Source organism: Brassica napus, chromosome C5, assembly GCF_020379485.1.
Source record: "Brassica napus cultivar Da-Ae chromosome C5, Da-Ae, whole genome shotgun sequence".
NCBI lineage: Eukaryota > Viridiplantae > Streptophyta > Magnoliopsida > Brassicales > Brassicaceae > Brassica > Brassica napus.
The window spans coordinates 23,863,216-23,883,632 of NC_063448.1; the positions used below are offsets into that span (position 1 = coordinate 23,863,216).

The 20,417-nt window shown below is 31.6% G+C and overlaps 1 protein-coding gene and 1 long non-coding RNA gene across 7 annotated transcripts; one reads left to right on the forward strand and one right to left on the reverse strand.

The window, feature by feature from the left end:
* Positions 1-1,063: 1,063 nt before the first annotated feature.
* Positions 1,064-16,278, forward strand: LOC111209298. Of its 6 annotated transcripts, none has more exons than XR_007324041.1 (6): positions 1,064-3,561; positions 3,672-3,762; positions 3,833-3,898; positions 3,983-4,067; positions 4,142-4,255; positions 4,412-13,513. It is a non-coding gene; the product is annotated as an uncharacterized LOC111209298 (long non-coding RNA). The 6 variants fall into 6 exon arrangements; XR_007324042.1 differs by adding an exon at positions 16,032-16,278 and having other exon boundaries at positions 1,068-3,561; positions 4,142-4,716; XR_007324039.1 differs by having other exon boundaries at positions 1,069-3,561; positions 4,142-4,716; positions 9,437-13,513.
* A 205-nt stretch (positions 16,279-16,483) lies between these two features.
* Positions 16,484-19,218, reverse strand: LOC125587726. The gene is made up of 7 exons (XM_048758757.1): positions 19,133-19,218; positions 18,939-19,068; positions 18,745-18,864; positions 18,482-18,658; positions 18,154-18,375; positions 17,815-18,077; positions 16,484-17,538 (listed from the first exon to the last, which is right to left on the reverse strand). Exons 1-7 carry the CDS (start codon positions 19,216-19,218, stop codon positions 17,148-17,150), a joined length of 1,389 nt encoding a protein of 462 aa, XP_048614714.1. The 3' UTR covers positions 16,484-17,147.
* Between the last annotated feature and the right edge of the window lie 1,199 nt (positions 19,219-20,417).

Genomic DNA, 20,417 nt, shown 5'->3' on the forward strand with positions numbered 1-20,417 from the left:
TTATGATGAATTATTGATATTAGAATTGCTAAGGTGATTAATTAACATCCTTCACAGAGTTACTACTTATTGCTTGCATTTTAGAGTAGCTAACTAGGATCATGATCTAGGAGTTGGCAACTACGAAAATAGACTCATACCTGATAATAATTATGCCGAACTAGGTTGTTAGACACGAGCTATAGCTAGCTGGTTTCACAAATTAAGTGAACTTATCGACATAAGCTTAAAGCTTGTTTGGAAGAAGTATCGTTCGACACCCTATAGGTGTATCGATCGACACTTGTTATGTGTCACATACAAGAGTGTGGATATAGATTCAAACACGTAGACTCGCAGCGAGAGCTGGATATCTTACATTAGTATTCAAGTTCTAGGATTGATTAATATCACATGCACTTAGCAACTATATCATAATTTGAATTATCTGACATGAAAGTCTAGCTTCTATTTTATCTGTGAACACAAACTCATCTATTTTATTTACCGCTTTATTCATTATTTATTGTTTTAATATTTTATCTGCCTAACTTAATCTTATATTTGATCTGCTCTATTGTGTGTTTCAGCTCCCCGTGGATTCAGTCACCAAGTGCTATATCTGATCACTTATTTGAGAGAGTTGGTTCTAGGGTTAATTTGAGGTTGCATCACAAAAAAAAAAAAAAAATTGAAACCTCATGTTTTAGGTATTTATGAAAATATTTTTTTAATAAAGATAAATAAGAATAGTGATACAAAAATTCGTTAAAAATAGATTTTTCCAAAAATAAATTTATGAAACACTATATACATTTTCTATAAATCATAGAGTTAATTACCGTAAATTATTATGTGTATATTTTGGTTGTATGGATACTAATACAAATTGGTTCTATAGCTACTTTTTGTCCATTAAAATAAATAAAAATTAAAAAAAATTAACGGATCAAGTTATAAAATTTTTTTTTTGTAACTTTCTTTGTATAATTGATATCTAATAAAAAATCACTTAAGTTACTTTTTATTTAAAATATAGTAGAATGCGATATTATTCTTCTATCAGTAGCATTTAATGTAAGCCTTTAGTTTCAAAAAAAAAAGTAGCATTTAATGTACGGATTTTGAATATGCATGCCAGATGTAAAAATTCTTATATAAATGTGAGTAAAGTCGATTACTTCTTATTTTATTTTTTTTAATTACTGTCCACTTCTTGACACACGTAATAAAAAAAAATTCTACACCACAGAATCATCATGCTGTAAACATCCTTGAGTCTATATTTTATAAATGTACTCTCGAATAAGGAAGATTACACATTCATGTATATCCTCAAATCACTAATAAAGCTTTCGGTTCCTTTGCTAAGATTTTATTCGATTTCTTCGAACATGTAGATATTCTATTTCCACTCCTGTACCAAGATTTTTTCTCCATTTGTATATATGTTTTGTTCATTTTATTTTGATTCAAAGGTTAAGAGTTCTAGATTTTGACTGATAAAATTGAATGCTAAATGGAATGAGAAGAAAAGTCAAGAGAAAAAATATAAACAAAATTTTAGTGTACATTTTCCTCTGTTTTTTCATTGAACCTTATAGAAGAAGTTTGATTTCCACTTTTCCGCAAACCAAAAAATAATAACGAATTAATTCGTTCCATCTTTTTTATTGGTTGAAAGAGAAACTATAACACAATAAAATTCAACGCTGCTGAAAACCTATTCTCTTTTTTGAACCTGCCACTAGAAACCAAAATAGTGTAAGTGTACCGATTATAACTTGACTACAGAAACCTAAAAGAAAAACCTTAAGAAGAGTAGTATATTTAATTAATAAACTAGATTTTGATTCGCGCTTTCAAAACGCGAGAATATATTTGTTGATAAATTTATTGATATAACTGTTTGTTAACTAATTTATTTCGCTATAAACATTTTCGGTTTTCGTTCGACTCTAATTTGCTTTTATTGATTTTTTATTTCAGTTTGTTTGTGGTTTTTGGTTTAGAAATATATGAACAATTTTGGTTATATATGAAGTTGAGTTTTGGTTAAAGTGATTGAATATTTTGATATTTTGTGTGGTATGGATATATAAAAATTTTGAATTTTTCGGTTCTGGTTACTGTTTTAAATCATTTCAAATAATTGAGGTAAAATAAAAAAATCTTCATATTGTGAATCACCAATATAGTAAAATGAAAGAAATATTTAGAAAATTATTTTATTTACATATCTATTTATTTAACGTATAAATAATATAGCAAAAAATAACAAATAGTTTTAATAACATAAAGTTACTATATTCATAAAAAATGTTATAGTTTTTATTAAAATATAATCTGTAATGTTTATATAATGAAAAAGTTATAATGTCGATATTTTATATTTTCAAATATTTTAATTTGCTGAAAAGAATTAAAATGAGACGCACTATTACCTGATTTTAAAATCACATGCAAAAATGATCAAGTTGGATCGCAAAAATCAATTCAACCAGAAAGCAAAGCAAACATATATCTTATTTTACCTTAATAGGCCCAAGCCCACTGTCCTTACAAATATATTTTATTGTTTTGACAGACAAAATCAGGTTTATTATTGGAAAAGTCACTGAAAAAGTTAATGGAAAATTTTGTAATTAATTGAAAAAGTCAGGGGCATAATCTTAAGAAGGATTTTGTTTTAATAGTATAGACTAGATTTTGATCCGTGCTTTCAAAGCGCGGGATTATCTTATTTTGAAATATATTTTATTTATAACATGTATAACATGTATATTTTTTAATAAGTGTTTTTATGTTATATTTGTAGTAGTGGTTTTATATAATTAGGATGATAAGTATCTATATATAAATATAAAAATATATAATCTTGATGCTAATATAATAGTATAGATGTATATATATATATATGTATTTATAGTTGAGAGGTTTTGAAAAGAGTTCAAATATTAAGTGGGTTTTTTTTATATTATCAGACATGTTTTACTATCAAAACTAAAAATTAATTTGGTATCTTTAATTTTCCAAATTTGTAATAATTAAAAACTATAAATGTAATTTTTAAAATTGCAAAAATATAATTTGTTTTGTATAGTTTTGTAGTTTTTTTTCTTTGTTTTTGGGTGATCATTATGTATATGTAAGGGTAGTAGTAGATGATTTGTGTTAATTATGTAAAGTTTTTTTAAAGTGTAATTAATATCATTTTCTCAGATTTGTTTAATGGGATGTTGAAATTATTTTTCAATCTTATTAGTCCACATTGGAATATGAATTAAGTCTTTTTTGCATATATAACTCGGCTTGAGACACTATAAGATGGTCCAAAAATATATTAAATATTTTCTTTATGTTGAAATAAAAAAGACAAAAAAATCTGATTCTTTAGTATTATTAAAAAATCAGATAGTGAAAGTAAAAAGACAATAACTCTGCCGACATATTCCTTTTCTCCATAACTTCTCTCAAATTAGAAAAGTAATCGACGATCCTCGTTGTTTCCGATTCGAAGATAGAACAAAAAAATCAGAAGGAGTAATCTCATGTCTTGTTCATCTCTGTGTGTTATAAAAGGTAAGTATTACAATACATTCTTCGATGATTAAATCTTTGTTATTTTTTGTTCTTGGTTTTTAACAATTGAAACCACATGCAACATTGACAGAGTAAAAGATCTTTCTCAGGTCCACGGAACAGAACACTAAGATCTCAGATCTGTTCAGATCTTGTTAAGAACTTGGATCGAAGAGGAAGTCAAAGATCTTATTAAAGCATGTAAGTTTTGAAAGCCCGATTCAACTAATCTGTTTTAGTTAAATCTGTTGCTTGTTTTTTTTTTTTTAAGGAAACAGAGTGAAACAGAAGCTTTAAAAGTCGGTAGATTCACCGAGGATTTGACCATACCAAATATGTAGGTCCAATTTTTCTTTTATATTTGGCCCATCTCTAACGTCAATGATGATCTTAAAAAAAATGTTATTGTTTTGTATTTCAGAGCTGAAGGCAAAATCTTGTGAACAAAGATGAGTCTGGGATGGTTGTCGATTATATCATAAGAAGAGTTGGAAGACAAACAAATGGTAAATATAATTTCCTCTGTTCTTGAGATTTGTAAATAACATATATCAAATTGTAACGTTTTGTTTGATTTCAGATTTCTTATCAATGTGAGATTGGAATGATTTTGAAGAGTCTGAAGACGATGTGAATCAATCAAAGACTACAGACTTCATTCTCCTATGAAGGAAAACATGACTTCAATATAAAAGTTAAGTTATTTTCAGAAAGTTTGTCTTTTTTACATTAGATATAATATATCTTCCATTGGAACATAGTTTTTCTTTCATCTATTCATCCACGAAAGTCATATTCAATATTTGGAAACTATCAACTTTAGACTTAATGTTGTTTCCTAATTTAACAGCACAAAGCTGACAGTTGAATAATGATGAAGGCCATGAGGCAAAGTCTATCAAAAACCTTGCAGTACACAGATAAGTCTCGGACTATAGGTTTATTTGGTTGATTTAGAAATGAGAAACGGTATATATTTTACCGTTTAGTGAGTTGACTTAATTAAATATACAATTGATGTACAGGTGGTGCAGTCTGTTGTACACAACATGAGATTTACACAGAAGGTCGAGCAGTCAAAGGTTTAGAGACAGAAGCTTAATTCATTTGAAGGACATGGGACAAAGACATGACTGCAAAGAAATACAAACCCAAGTAAGTGCATTTTAAAAGCTTAAAATTTTAGTAATTAGGCTTCGAGCTGAAACTGGTAGTTAGGGGAATAAACCGGAAGATTTTTTGATGAATGTTGATTGCATTATACGTGTTTCCTACTTTAGAGACTTAAAAATTAGTGTGTAAATTTTATTAGAGATGAAGCTGGCATCTGACTTATCTGGCATTTTGTGTTATGTTTTCAAATATAAAACTTCTGCAGAATTTAAATATGCCTGTTTGAAATAGTCATTATTTGGTATTGAGGATTTCCAGCCTCATCATGAAAATAAAAAATTAGGATCCTTTATGAATCAAACTTTTCCAAAAGTTCCAATCATAATATAAGAGAAACGTTTTAATATAAAACAGTAACTAAACATAAACTTTATAATCTATAGATTATCAAAAATCTCTCTAAAGACCACGTTTTTGGTTTGACGTTGAGGTTTACCTTCACTGTCAATAATCAATATCTTCAATCCTTTTTTTGAAGTCACTCTGGAAACAGCAACATATAGTTGTCCGTGAGAAAAAATCGGTCTTGGTAGAAAAATTCCAACTTCAGACAATGTTTGACCCTGGCTTTTATTGATAGTAATGGCAAATGCCACACCAATAGGCAATTGTCTCCTCTTCATTTTGAATGGCAACTTTTTGTCTGAAGGAGTTATAGAGAGTCTAGGAATTAGCACAGCTCGACCAATTTTTTCTCTTTCCCCTGTCATAACCTTCGCCTTTATCATGAAGTCATACATTTCTGTAATCTGGAGTCTAGTACCATTCATCAATCCACCAACAGGATCTATGTTTCTTAGCAACATCACTGGACAACCCACTTTCAGTCGCAGACTGTGATTTGGCAATCCTGATGCCTTGATTCTGTTTAAAAAATCTAGAGTAAGAGCTTGGTCATTAACTGAAAACCTATCTGAAGCATCAATAGAATCAGAGCTTAGAAATATTTTTTCCTCTCCTGCATAAAAGACCTTCGTTGTTAACAAATATATATCACTTCAAAAAATATTACATGTAAAAATTAGAAAATTGTAACTAACCATGAAGCTTATCCAGCATATGTTAATTAATCATGTTGACATCATCGTTAGTAAGACATAGAATAGCTCTCTCCTGAAAAAACTTTGCCTCGCTGTTCTGGTGTAAAGAAGTAGCATCTCCATACACTGCTGAACTTATAGCTTCTATTGGATCTTTAGCATCAAGAATTAGAAACTCCTCTGGGATGTCGATAAGAGCTTCCCCATCATTTCCATCACCAATCTTTCTATCTCCAATATCTAATATCCATTGTGAAAACTCCTGCAAGCTTTTGACTCCTCAGCCGACAAATTATTGGACAGCAGACGCATATTATTGGTTAACTGCAAAACTTTTACATGCTTCCATAGATAAGATGAATTAAGAGCAGCCATAACAATCTCTGCCCTTCCAGCTCCATGAATGACATGCAACACTTGTCTAAAATCTCCACCGAAAACAACAACTTTGCCACCAAAAGGTCTTTTATCCTTATCTCCAACAATGTCCAACATACTCCTATCCAATGATTCAAAACAATGCTTGCTCATCATTGGAGCTTCATCCCAGATTATGAGGGAGGCTGCTTTCACCAGATCCGCTTTATCAGTTCCTGGTGCAAGTTTGCATGTGGAAAATTCATCTGGATTGATAGGAATACCAAATCGAGAATGTGCAGTCCTTCCTCCCTGCAGCAACAGAGAAGCTATCCCACTCGAGGCAACATTTAGACATATTTCTCTTCTAACACGTACTGAAGCAGAAAGCAATCTCCACAAGAAAGTTTTGCATGTACCACCAAATCCATAAACAAAAAACACCCCTCCTTTTTTATGAAAACAGCATCAGTAATCTCATTGTATATCTTCTTTTGCTCATCTGTTAGTTTTGGAATGTCACGCTGAAGGTCAGATTCTAACTCCTCCCGGTCGTAACTGAGCTCGTCCATAATCAAAACATTGTTATTAACAATGGAATTGGTTTAGGCATAGATTTCCACTTCTCCAAAGAAGTTCCATTACTCTTTAGAAGCTTCTCAATCTCTATAAGCGCGTACTGTTTTTTTCCGCATCACTCAAACTAAGATCTGGTTCCAAAAAAATATATAGTTACTAACAATTCAGACTATATTACCGAGAAATCTTGCTTTCACATATTTATTTTCAAAAATATTTGAGTCAAAAAATTGTACTTGGTCTATGTAATAGCTTTCTTCTCTTATGCTCAATGTCTTCAACAAGAAACTCCCAAGTCTCTTCCCAAACGACTTCTGGATTTGACAAACTCTTAGACATGAGTATGATAACAAAAGCTTGACGCAAATAACACGCAGAACTAGTGAAACTTGCTCTTTTGAGGTCGTCAATATATTCCTGATCATCTTCTAACAGTCCCATTGCAAAACATGTCTCCTTGTATGAAGGATACTCCACCCCTCGAAACGTCTTAATATCTTCATAACATGTTGGACCTCTCACAATGTTAAGCAACACACGACAATAGAATGTGTCTTCAATCTCACGTGGTGCATAATTGATTCTCCCAATGCTGAATCCTTTCCTCCTATCATGAAATCTTTTGTCTTTCTTATTCCAAATTAACCTTGTTGGAATTTCAGCTAAAGTGAGTGTCCGAGCTATTGAACTGAACTTGTTCAATTCAAACCAACCCAAAAACATAGTATTTTCAATAAGCTTCCGGCTAGTTACTTTTTCATATGTATCATCATCTTTAAAAATAATGATCTGTTTTCCTTCAAGATGCCACTGCAATCTCTCAACTGGTGTTGATATGTAGTGAATATGAAACATAAAAGTCCTCCAAGCACCTTCGCAGGCTGAGACATATCTGAACAATGAATAATAGCAAGACGATCAGGATACTACAAAGTAAACATCCACTGACTTGGAAAGCTCAATATTAAATTTTATAAATCTGCTAGAAATAATACATGCAGTTGAAGAAGTCCTTGATTTCATTTTTTTTCTTCTCATTCAACTTACCATTCGTTGAAATGTTCTGGCCGGCAGATCTTTTTTCTGGGGGCTCAACAGCAATGATGACACGATCCTGCCCTTTGTTAATATACTTGAATAAGTATTTTATAGAACCGGTCTGATTGCACCACTCCACATTAATGTGAGCACGAAAACGAAGAGAAAAATCCTTGTTGTATGGAATCACATATCTGTTGCCACACTTGAAACCTTTTTTTTCAACAAATATGTCTGGTTGTTCTCGTCTTCTATACACAGGAAACCCTTCTTTGTTGACGGTAGTCACCTCAGCATAAGCTTTAGGATACATCTTCGAACATAAACCATTTTCCATGCATGGAGAATTCATGTTAACAGCTCCACATGGACCATGAATCATCATATCTTTAATAATGTCATAAAGCTCTGGCTCTTTGTCCTTATCTGGAATCTCAGCAACGATAACATTGTCAATGTCATCCGTCGTAGAAAATTTAGAATTAGGATGCATGAACAACATAATATGTGCATGTGGTAGACCGCGTATCTGCCACTCAACAGTGTACATAGCTGAAATAAAATAAAAATGAGTAAAAGATCTATACTTAAAAAACGGGTCAAAAGTATAAAAAAAAGAGAATAACACATAATTACTCACATGAGACTGTCTTCCCCAGCAGCTCTTTATCCGTTAAATCAATCATGAGAGAATCAAGTTTGATTTTGAAAATCCTTCCAATAATATCAGGTCTATCATCAGCAATAAGGTTCCGCTTTTGTAGATACCTGGTGATTTCAGGCCATTTAGGATTGCAGGTGAATGTTATAAACAGATCAGGAAACCCAAAATATTTGCATATAGCCATTGCATCCATATAATTGTTCTTCATGTATCTTGGTCCTCCTGTGAATGAGGCTGGTAGCAAAAATCGCTCTCCTTGATCATGCATATCCTTCTTTCCTGCGTTCTCGGCCTGTTGTATTCAATCACCAAGTGCTACATCTGATCACTTATTTGAGAGAGTTGGTTCTAGGGTTAATTTGAGGTTGCATCACAAAAAAAAAAAAAAAAATTGAAACCTCATGTTTTAGGTATTTATGAAAATATTTTTTTAATAAAGATAAATAAGAATAGTGATACAAAAATTCGTTAAAAATAGATTTTTCCAAAAATAAATTTATGAAGCACTATATACATTTTCTATAAATCATAGAGTTAGTTACCGTAAATTTTTATGTGTATATTTTGGTTGTATGGATACTAATACAAATTAGTTCTATAGCTACTTTTTGTCCATTAAAATAAATAAAAATTAAAAAAAATTAACGGATCAAGTTATAACAGTTTTTTTTGTAACTTTCTCTGTATAATTGATATCAAATAAAAAATCACTTAAGTTACTTTTTATTTAATATATAGTAGAATGTGATATTATTCTTCTATCAGTAGCATTTAATGTAAGCCTTTAGTTTCAAAAAAAAAAGTAGCATTTAATGTACGAATATGGAATATGCATGACAGACAATACAGCGACATTAGCACAATGATATTAGATATATCTTGGTCATTTTTAATTTATTATATAAAGAGTTGATTACTCTCTAGACCACTTTTTGACTTTTCTTTACACTCATAGTCACTTCCTACATGTGAGACACTTTGTTGTGGGACAGCAATAAATTGTTGACAACTTTGTCCTTAATAGACATTCGATGCGTGGACGGATGCTACGTGGACGGGTGATGTGTGGATGGATGATACGTGAACGGGTGATGCGTCGACGGAGATGAGTGTAAAAATTCCAGAAGCTTCATCAGATCAAGCTCCACAATAGTTGAACTTAAAGACACAACTCCAACAACAATGTTTGTCTGTGGACGGGGACGAGAAGATTTTGATTATGTTGTGGATATAAAGGCTAACATAACCATGAGTAAAGAACAAGAGAGATCTCTTAAATTTGTGTATAGGTAGGAATGGCATTTGGTACCACCCGCCCCGCCGTAGCCCGCCCTACAATGGTCTCTCTCTCCAGCGGTTCTTTGCGGGTTGGCCCGCCACGACCCGCAGTCTCAATCCTTAAGTCCAAACCCGTCCCGCTAACATCTTAAGCCTTTGCGGGCAGCCCGCGGGTCGTCAAATATTAGTGGCAAACAGTACCACCCGCCCCGCCGTGGTCCGCCCCGCCGGTGGAGGCTCGAGGAAGGAGAGAAATTCCGGCGGCGGGATCTCCAAGAAGAGAAGTTATGGTGGTGGAAAGAAGACGGAGAGAAGCTCCGGTGGAGGCTCGAGGAAGGAGAAAAGTTTCGGTGGCGGGATCTCCAAGAAGAGAAGTTATGGTGGTGGAAAGAAGACGGAGAGAAGCTCCGGTGGTGACCTTAGTCGAGGAGAAGAAACGGTTGGTGGTGATGCTCCTCTGGTGCTCGTCAATGGAGTCGTGGCCACATAAAACATGAATCGCCATATCGTCATTTTTGTCCATCTTTTTTTTTTCACGTGTAGACACAACAAAAGAGGAAGTTGTGCGGGTTCTTTCTGCCCCGCAAGACCCGAAATGACTCAAACCGTAAAGGCCCAACCCGCATGAGACTTAACCCGCGAGACCCACTCACAAATGGGCCTACAGTATCTCTACCCAAACCCGCCCCGCATGGGTCTTGTACGGGCCAGGCCCGCGGGGTGCGGTCCAATTGCCATTCCTATGTACAGGGAATTGAAGCTTGATATAGTGGATAGAGTACTAAATCAAACACTAAACATAGATATAAAAATGTAACATATTGAAAGACTGTGATATGAATGCCAATGTGTCCACAATTTCAAGGATGAACAAATTAATAACTTCAAACCAATAACTACAACGTACATGTCGAGAAAAAAAAACAAGCTTGAGTGATGAAAACAAAGCTAAATAAACCAAAAAGTTAAAACGAGTCATCTCCTCCTCCAAAACTCCCGGTCAAAACGAGTCAGCTCCTCTTCCCGGTGAGCCACACCATGGATTCCGAGCTCAACATCGTCGTGGATGAGCTTGGTGAAGCTGCGGTGGTTCGAGCTCGTCACAGTCCTCCACCATGAGATATATAGTATGCTGAATTTTGAATTTTCATCATAATTTTACTCGTCCACAAATAGCCGTCCATGTTTACCCGTCCACGCTTATTTTCCCACACCCAACCACATATGTTGTTTCATGCTTATATTCTACATGTAGTTATCCATGTTTTTCAAATATACACACATCACTCATCCACAACACAATCATTGAATACATGTACAAGTATAGATTTTAAAATATAACAAAAATATATATCAAAGTGGATATCAAATTATAGAGAATAAAAAAATATAATTTATTATATCCACAAAATTTTCTATATGTATTTTTAATTTAAAAATAACCAAAAACAAAATATTAAAAAGTAGACTAAACAATAATAAAGAAACGTATTTTCTCTTTACTTTTGTCTAAGAAATATCTCATTTTCTTCTCATTAAGGGCAAATATGTATATTCTTTCTGTAAGTCCCATAAAAAGTGTTTTGCAAATGCATTGTTATCTTGGATGTAATTGAAAAGTGATAAAGTGATTTCGGATGTAAAAAAATCTTATATAAATGTGAGTAAAGTCGATTACTTCTTATTTTATTTTTTTTAATTACTGTCCACTTGTTGACAAACGTAATAAAAAAAATTCTACACCACAGAATCATCATGCTGTAAACATCCTTGAGTCTATATTTTATAAATGTACTCTCGAATAAGGAAGATTACACATTCATGTATATTGTCAAATCACTAATAAAGCTTTCGGTTCCTTTGCTAAGATTTTATTCGATTTCTTCGAACATGTAGATATTCTATTTCCACTCCTGTACCAAGATTTTTTCTCCATTTGTATATATGTTTTGTTCATTTTAATTATTTTGATTCAAAGGTTAAGAGTTCTAGATTTTGACTGATAAAATTGAATGCTAAATGGAATGAGAAGAAAAGTCAAGAGAAAAAATATAAACAAAATTTTAGTGTACATTTTCCTCTGTTTTTTCATTGAACCTTATAGAAGAAGTTTGATTTCCACTTTTCCGCAAACCAAAAAATAATAACGAATTAATTCGTTCCATCTTTTTTATTGGTTGAAAGAGAAACTATAACACAATAAAATTCAACGCTGCTGAAAACCTATTCTCTTTTTTGAACCTGCCACTAGAAACCAAAATAGTGTAAGTGTACTAATTATAACTTGACTACAGAAACCTAAAAGAAAAAACTTAAGAAGAGTAGTATATTTAATTAATAAACTAGATTTTGATTTGCGCTTTCAAAGCGCGAAAATATATTTGTTGACAAATTTATTGATATAACTGTTTGTTAACTAATTTATTTCGCTATAAACATTTTCGGTTTTCGTTCGATTCTAATTTGCTTTTATTGATTTTTGATTTCAGTTTGTTTGTGGTTTTTGGTTTAGAAATATATGAACAATTTTGGTTATATATGAAGTTGAGTTTTGGTTAAAGTGATTGAATATTTTGATATTTTGTGTGGTATGGATATATAAAAATTTTGAATTTTTCGGTTCTGGTTACATTACTGTTTTAAATCATTTCAAATAATTGAGGTAAAATAAAAAAATCTTCATATTGTGAAACACCAATATAGTAAAATGAAAGAAATATTTAGAAAATTATTTTATTTACATATCTATTTATTTAACGTATAAATAATATAGCAAAGAATAAAAAATAGTTTTAATAACATAAAGTTACTATATTCATAAAAAATGTTATAGTTTTTATTAAAATATAATCTGTAATGTTTATATAATGAAAAAGTTATAATGTCGATATTTTATATTTTCAAATATTTTAATTTGCTGAAAAGAATTAAAATGAGACGCACTATTACCTGATTTTAAAATCACATGCAAAAATGATCAAGTTGGATCGCAAAAACCAATTCAACCAGAAAGCAAAGCAAACATATATCTTATTTTATCTTAATAGACCCAAGCCCACTGTCCTTACAAATTTAGTTTATTGTTTTGACCGACAAAATCATGTTTATTATTGGAAAAGTCACTGAAAAAAATTAACGGAAAATTTTGTAATTAATTGAAAAAGTCGGGGACATAATCCTAAGAAGGATTTTGTTTTAATAGTATAGATTTTATTCCAGACAAACCTAACTAAACAAAAAAAAAACAACCTTCAGCCGCATAGTGCATATTAGAAAAGAATAACTAGAGTTTCATACCACGAAAAAGGTAAAATGGCGGGTAATACTACTATAGTAAAAAGTATTACTATAACATACGTGCTCAATGATTACTAGCTAATTAGTCCCCCAAACTATTCTTTTGTGAGTGGAGGAAATATTTAATATTATTTTCGTTATCATTGTGAAGAAGACCCTCTTAGCATAGCATATCATTGTGGAAGTGGGAATTGCGATATACACATAATCTATATATTAATTGAGAAACATTTGAAAAAATGTAACCTCAATTTTGTATTAATTAAAATAGGTCCCAATGCATAGGTGACACTCAATTAGATAGTCAATTACATTCAATTGAAAAATAAGTAGGTCCACATTCGATTTTTATATGTTGTTAGATACATAAGTTGGTTAAACTATATGATATAATGATATGATATGCTATTTTTTTTCCTTAAATAAAACCTACGGAATTACCATAAATGACTAATATATATATGACAATTAATGATTTTAATAATAAAGATTTGATAACAATTTATATCTCCTCCATCATTTTTCGTTTAATTTTATATTATTAAAATAAATTAAACAATCAAATTAGCTATAAAAGTAAAATTTAGATTTTTTCGTATATGTTATATTTTGAATTTTTAAAAACGACAATAAATGACTAAAACTATTAAAATTATTATGTTAAAAATTAATGATCAATGTTTTAACATTTTTATTATAAGAAGATACACATGATTTTAAAACCATATGAGTAAAAAATATCATTTAATAATAAAATAAATATATATATATATATATATATAAATTAAACACTATATACCATAAGATTACATAAATATTTTAATATTAAAACTTTCAATGAATTTTTAAGAACATTTATAAATTATAAACTTATTAAAGATTTCAGATTGAAAATTTTGTTATCGATGATTTAAATATTTTGTTATAAAATGATATGAATGATCATAGAACCGTATGATTATAAATTCTTATTTAATAAATAACTATATAAAATATACTATTCTTAGAAAAATAGGTTGGTCCATCTTAACTTATATTACACTTTTTATTAAACTAACTATCGAATTGATAAATAATGTACCAAAAAATGTTTTGCACTTTCCTTAAATAAAAGCTACGAAATTACCTAATATGATTAACATATATGTGAAAATTAATTATTATGAATAATAAATATTTGATAACAATTTTTGTATCTTAGTTCTTTTTTAAAATTTTATATTATTAAAAGATATTAAAAATCACATTAATATATAATAAATATTTTTATATGTTATATTTTGAATTTTTCAGAACGTCTATAAATTTAGAAATTTGAAGATCCCCACTCTTAAAATTTTGTGATCAATAGATTATTTTTTTGTCATAATAAGTTACAAATGATCATAAAATTGTATTAATATGAACTTTTATTTAATATTATAAGAAGATACACATGATTTAAAACCATATGAGTAAAAAATATCATTTAATAATAAAACACATATATATATATATATATATATATAGATTAAACTATATACCATAAGATTACATAAATATTTTAATATTAAAACTTTCAATGAATTTTCAAAAACATTTATAAATTATAAACTTATTAAGGATTTCACATTGAAATTTTTGTTATCGTTGATTTAAATATTCAGTTATAAAACGATATGAATGATCATAGAACTGTATGATTATAAATTCTCATTTAATAAATGACTATATAAAATATACTATTTTTTAAAAAATAGGTTGGTCCATCTTAACTTACATTATATTTTTTATTAAACTAACTATCGAATATTCGAATTGATAAATAATCTACCAAATTTTGTTTTTGCACTTTTCTTAATTAGAAGCTACGAAATTACCTAATATGATTAACGTATATATGAAAATTAATTATTATGAATAATAAATATTTGATAACAATTTTGGTATCTTAGTTCTTTTTTTAAATTTTATATTATTAAAAGATATTAAAAATCACATTAAATATATAATAAAAACATTTATATTTTTTCTTATATGTTATATTTTGAATTTTTCAAAACGTCTATATATTATTAGAAATTTGAAGATTCTCACTCTGAAAATTTTGTGATCAATAGATTATTTTTTTTGTTATAATAAGTTACAAATGATCATAAAATATAACGCATATGATTTTTTATTTAATAAATATTCAAACTAAATAATATATATATATATATATACTAATGATTTAAAGCAACAAGATTGACTGATCAATTTAGTTGTCCAGTTGAAATCTTTCAAAAGTATGTGAAAGATTAAAGTCAAAGTAAATATGGATTTAGAATAGTAGTTATATTTTACTAACCAAAATACCGAAAAAACCGAACCGAACCGAAACCAATCTGATATCTGGATTGAACACCCCTAATCCAAATGAAGCCAAACTATTGTTTCATTCTCCAAAATATAATAAAAATAATAACTTAATTCCGCGCAAGGCGCGGGTCTTATCCTAGTACACATAGTAAATAACAAAAAATGAAAAGTAATGTTCGGTTTTCAACTAGGATTTATAAGTAAAACCTTACCACATCAATGCATATATGTTGTTTTATCATGGGCCACAATGTAACTTAAGGATGGCGATGTACAACTTGGACCGCGGGCCTGGCATGCTAAAGCTTGCATCGGAGTGGTATTGGGCTGGACATATCATGTTTCATAATATTGCGGGTTTCGCGGGTTGGTATCGTGCGGGAATGGGCTTAAATCGGGATGGCCCAAATAGAGTTTGTGGTTAACCTAATGTCCCGCAAATTGCAGATTTTTCATTTCATTCTTCATTTGAAAAAAAAAACAAAGTTGATAGAGAGAGAGTGAAAGGCGACTCAATTTCAACTTTCACTGTCACAAGATATGGAACTCCGACAACAGCGGTTCTTCCAACTCGGCTTCCAAACATCACATATTAGACATGCATGTACAAAAATAAGTATTTCAGAAAATATTTTAAAGTTTCTTAATCCAACAAACTCTCAGCTCAAAGTCTCCAACTCTTGACTCTTGTATATTATGTGCAGGTTGTTAGCTAACTAAGGAAAGAAATCCATGTTAAAAGACCAACAAAACAAGATCCAAAATCCAAAGGTATTTACTTAGTTCATTGATTGTGTAAGACCGTTAGATCCATGTAATAGAACCAACAAGACCAAATAGATCTACGTGTTATGTATGTTTTCTCGGTTTGGTTTCTCTTAGTATGATGACTACAACATGTTCTGTTTGTTACTAATAATTCATTGTGTATTATTGCATTTTCTGTTTGCTCATGATAAATCATTGTGTCATATTGTTGCCATGTTTGCTCGTGATAAATCTAGTCTAGTCTTGTTTCATGGTTCATGCTTGTCGTTATATCTCTGATGTTGATTGTTTGACTGATGTTAGTATACAAGATTGCTGAGTCTGTTAATTTCATTACTAATTTCTTGAACTGATTTTTAAATTGTGAGTGCTTGATTTCATTACTTGTGTTGACTAGTTCACTAATTTTGTTATGTCTCGTGTTACTAAATTGTTACTCGCATTGGTTTACTTGTGTTGACTAGTATAGCGAATTCAATCCGCCAAGCTTGGGAAAAATCATCCAAAGGTATGAAGGATGTCGGTTCATAAGCTTGGCGGATGAAATCGCTTTGCAGTTAATACAATATACATGAATTAACATGAAAATATTAAAAAATCATTTTAATTTTAGAGAAAATTGAAGTATATAATAAAGATTGACATAGAAAACTTCTTAAGAAGTCTTCCATTTAGGTCATTTTTGCAATTGCAAATTTACGAAGGAAGATTTCTTAAGAAGTCTACTCTATATCAGACATCTAGAGAATTCTTCCTTTGTAAACTTGGCTTACTTTTGAATGTGAAAAATCCTCGAAAATACTAGAAAAGACTTCTCTATAAGGTTAGTTATGCAGATATTTGACTTTTTTTAGAAGACTTCTTGGAGAAGACTTTTATAGAAGCCTTACGTTCACATGAAGTCTTTTCACTGTCACAAGAAGTCTGAGTAGGTTACTTTTGCAATTGACTATATTTGACTTTTCAGAGAAGATTTTTCTAGAAGTCTTCTCTCGTAACCAAAGGTTTGACAAAAAAAGGGAATAAAATTCGAGAAGCACTACAAGAAAACATCAAGGATTCTGAGGGAAAAAATCGTCGGAATTTCGTCGGAATATCGTTATTCCGACGCAATTCCGACGAAATACGTCGTCGGAAATAATTCCTCGGAATTTCTTTTTTCCTCTGAAATCCCTCGGAATTTTCCGACGGAATTCCGAGGAAATAAATTTCCGAGGAAATTCCGAGGATCCCTTGTTTGTCGGAAAAGTCCTCGGAATATACCGAGGTAGAACTTCGTCGGGATAATTCCTCGGAAGTTCATCGATCGATGCGTATTTGGACATATATACATCGATCGATAGGAGTATACCGACGGACTTTTTCCTCGGTTTATTCCGAGGAACTGTTCCCTCGGTATATTCCGAGGGATCCGTTCCTCGGAATTTTCCGAGGGAGTTGTCCCTCGGAAAATTCCGAGGGAAATGTCCCTCGCTATATTTTAAAAAAAAAACGGATCGATCGATGCGTTTTTGTTCAAAAACGCATCGATCGATGTAGTGAAAAATATAATTAATTTCCTCGAAATGTAAAAAATATTAATTTTTTTGAAAAAATAAAATTTCTGAAATTTAAATTCGAAAATATGAAATTAAAAGTAAAATTGAAATCATACTAATTAATATTCAAAGTTTCACAAATAAAAATAAAACATTCCGAGATTGGGGAAAAAAAAACTACGGGTCTGGCACGTCCGGGAACACCTCGTTCGGGTACATCCTCTGCATCATCTCCATCATTTGCTGGTTCAGCCTCCTCTGTGCCTCATAGCCCGCCTGTTGAGCCGCCATCTGGGTCTCCAACAAAGATATTCGATCATCTTTGTCCTTCAACTGAGCCGTAAGTACTTCTGGATCAACAAAGGGCGGTGGTGCAGAAGAAGGAGGAACCGACCGGGTGCGACGACCCAAACCGAACAAACGTCCCTTCTTCTTTGGAACCGACTGAATAGAAAAAAGCCAAATTTAGAAATTTAAACCAAGAAATAAATGAATTGAACTTTAAAAAAAAAGAACTTACGGATTCAACGATTTCGTTGATTCGAAACCGGGACAAGTTGGTCGAAGCCGTCGAAGCGTCATCCTCGGTTTGAAGCTGAGACACTTCGTCTACCACCTGAGTTTGGACCAGGTCGACCACGTCCCTCACAAGACCGTCATCAATCTGGCCGGTCTTCTTGTTGGTATACGCCCTCCTCATTAGGGCGAGATCATCGACCGGCTCGCCATCATTTTCTTCCGCCTTGAAAAAAAACATAAAATTAAAGAAACATTAGAAATTAGAAGAAATGCACAATAAATTTAAATTCTGAAACTCAAATAATTGAAGAAAAAGCGGTTGAACTTACCATGCGATCTCCGAGAGTGGCAATAGATTGAGCACCCAAGTTATGCTTGTAGATGCCCTTCCCTTTACGGTCGCTCCTGCGGTTGGTGGAGTTGGTGGAAGAAGTTTCTTTCGTCTCCTCCTTATCCCAATGCGCACACAACTCCTTCCAGACCGTATCGTTCATCGACTTTGGGACCTTTTAATTAAAAAAAAAAAAAAAAGTTTAATAAATTAAAAAATAGTTTAATAAATTAAAAAATTGTTTAATAAATTAAATCGAACCTTATTGATTTCCCACTTCTTCTTCCACTCGTGGATCTGCTTCCCATAGTTGTCCATTACTTTATGGACGAAGTGGTGATAGATAAAGAGCGTCTCATCGGAATTCCAGTTGAACTCTTGCTGAAAAAAAAACACAATTAGTAGAAAATTTATATTAAAGATTAAAAATATAAGTAAAAAATTAGAATACTTACCGCAAACTGACGAAACCACAGAACCTGCTTGTCGGTTGGGAAGTGAGTGAAAGTCGGATGTCCACTGTCGAGGGCCGAGTACATCATACGGTTGATCCATGCGCTGATCCCGTTCCCGGATCGGTTGAACCTTATTAAAAGAACAAACGGTTAATAATGAATCCAAATTTAAAGAAAAAAAAATGTTTAATTACCATGTTTGACCCCGTCCATGTGGATACGGAGTGAGATACGGAAGATGGTCACGACCGGGCTGTTGAACCAACTCCGCAACCCTCATCACTCCCGGAGGACCCGGAGGAACAGGAGCGGATGCAGCAGCGGGAGCGAGAGGAGCATGAGCGGGTGCAGCAGAGGGAGATGTATGGTTGGAGCTGTGGGGCGAAGGGGAATCCTGAAAATGGCTGGAATCCCGAGACTGGCTCCCCGTACCACCACGACCACGACGCTGTCGAGGCCGGGTCTGATCATCATGAGACCTGTAAATTAAAAAATATATATTTAATAAATACAGAAATATATAAATTAATTTTTTTTATTAAAAAAAAATCCCAAATAATTTAATCACAGAAAAAGATTTATATATATTAAATTTTTTTAATAAATATATAAAAATAGTTCTAATAAACAAAAATAGTTTTAATAAATAAAAATTGTTTAATAATTAAAATGTTTTGTAAAATCCAAAAAATCGAATTTATATAGAAATTTTTTTTTGTAAAATCCAAAAAATCGAATTTATATAGAAAAATCGTTTTGTAAAATACAAAAATCGATTTTATATACAAAAATTGATTTTATAAATACAAAAAATAAAAAAATTATAAAAAAATTCTAAATCAATTCAACAAAACAAATTATTCAACCAAATCACAATTCTAAACCTATTATACAACCAAATCACAATCCTAACCAATCACCCTAACAAAAATCTATCAAAACTACACAAAAACCTAACAAATAGAACCTAAGAGAGTGGGATAGGGTCCTTACATGATTTGTGTAAGAGAAGAGGGAGATCGCCGGAGATATCGTCGGATTTCAGGGGGAAATCGCCGGAGAGAAAGAGAGGAGTCGCGCAGAGGAAGAAGAGAGAAATGGGGAAGAAGAAGGGGCTCGTGGTTATAAAACCTAGGGTCCGACGGACATTATCCGTCGGAATTCCGTCGGAATTCTAATTTCAATTTTCGCGAAATATTTGCCCGGTAAAATGAAAATATTCCGAGGAAATTCCGACAGATAGTAAAATATCCGTCGGAATTTCCTCGGAATATTCCGAGGAAATACCGAGGAACTAGTGTTTGGGGTTTCAAAACATCAATTTTTTTTGCCGTATTTCATTTCTTATACAATTGTAATGCATACCATTGAGGATTCTTTGTATACATGAGCATAAACCATGAAATAACAAATTTCAAAACTAATTGAAAGTATTCCCTTTACCGTTCGTTAAAAGGTATAAGTGTTTCTCTTATGTTG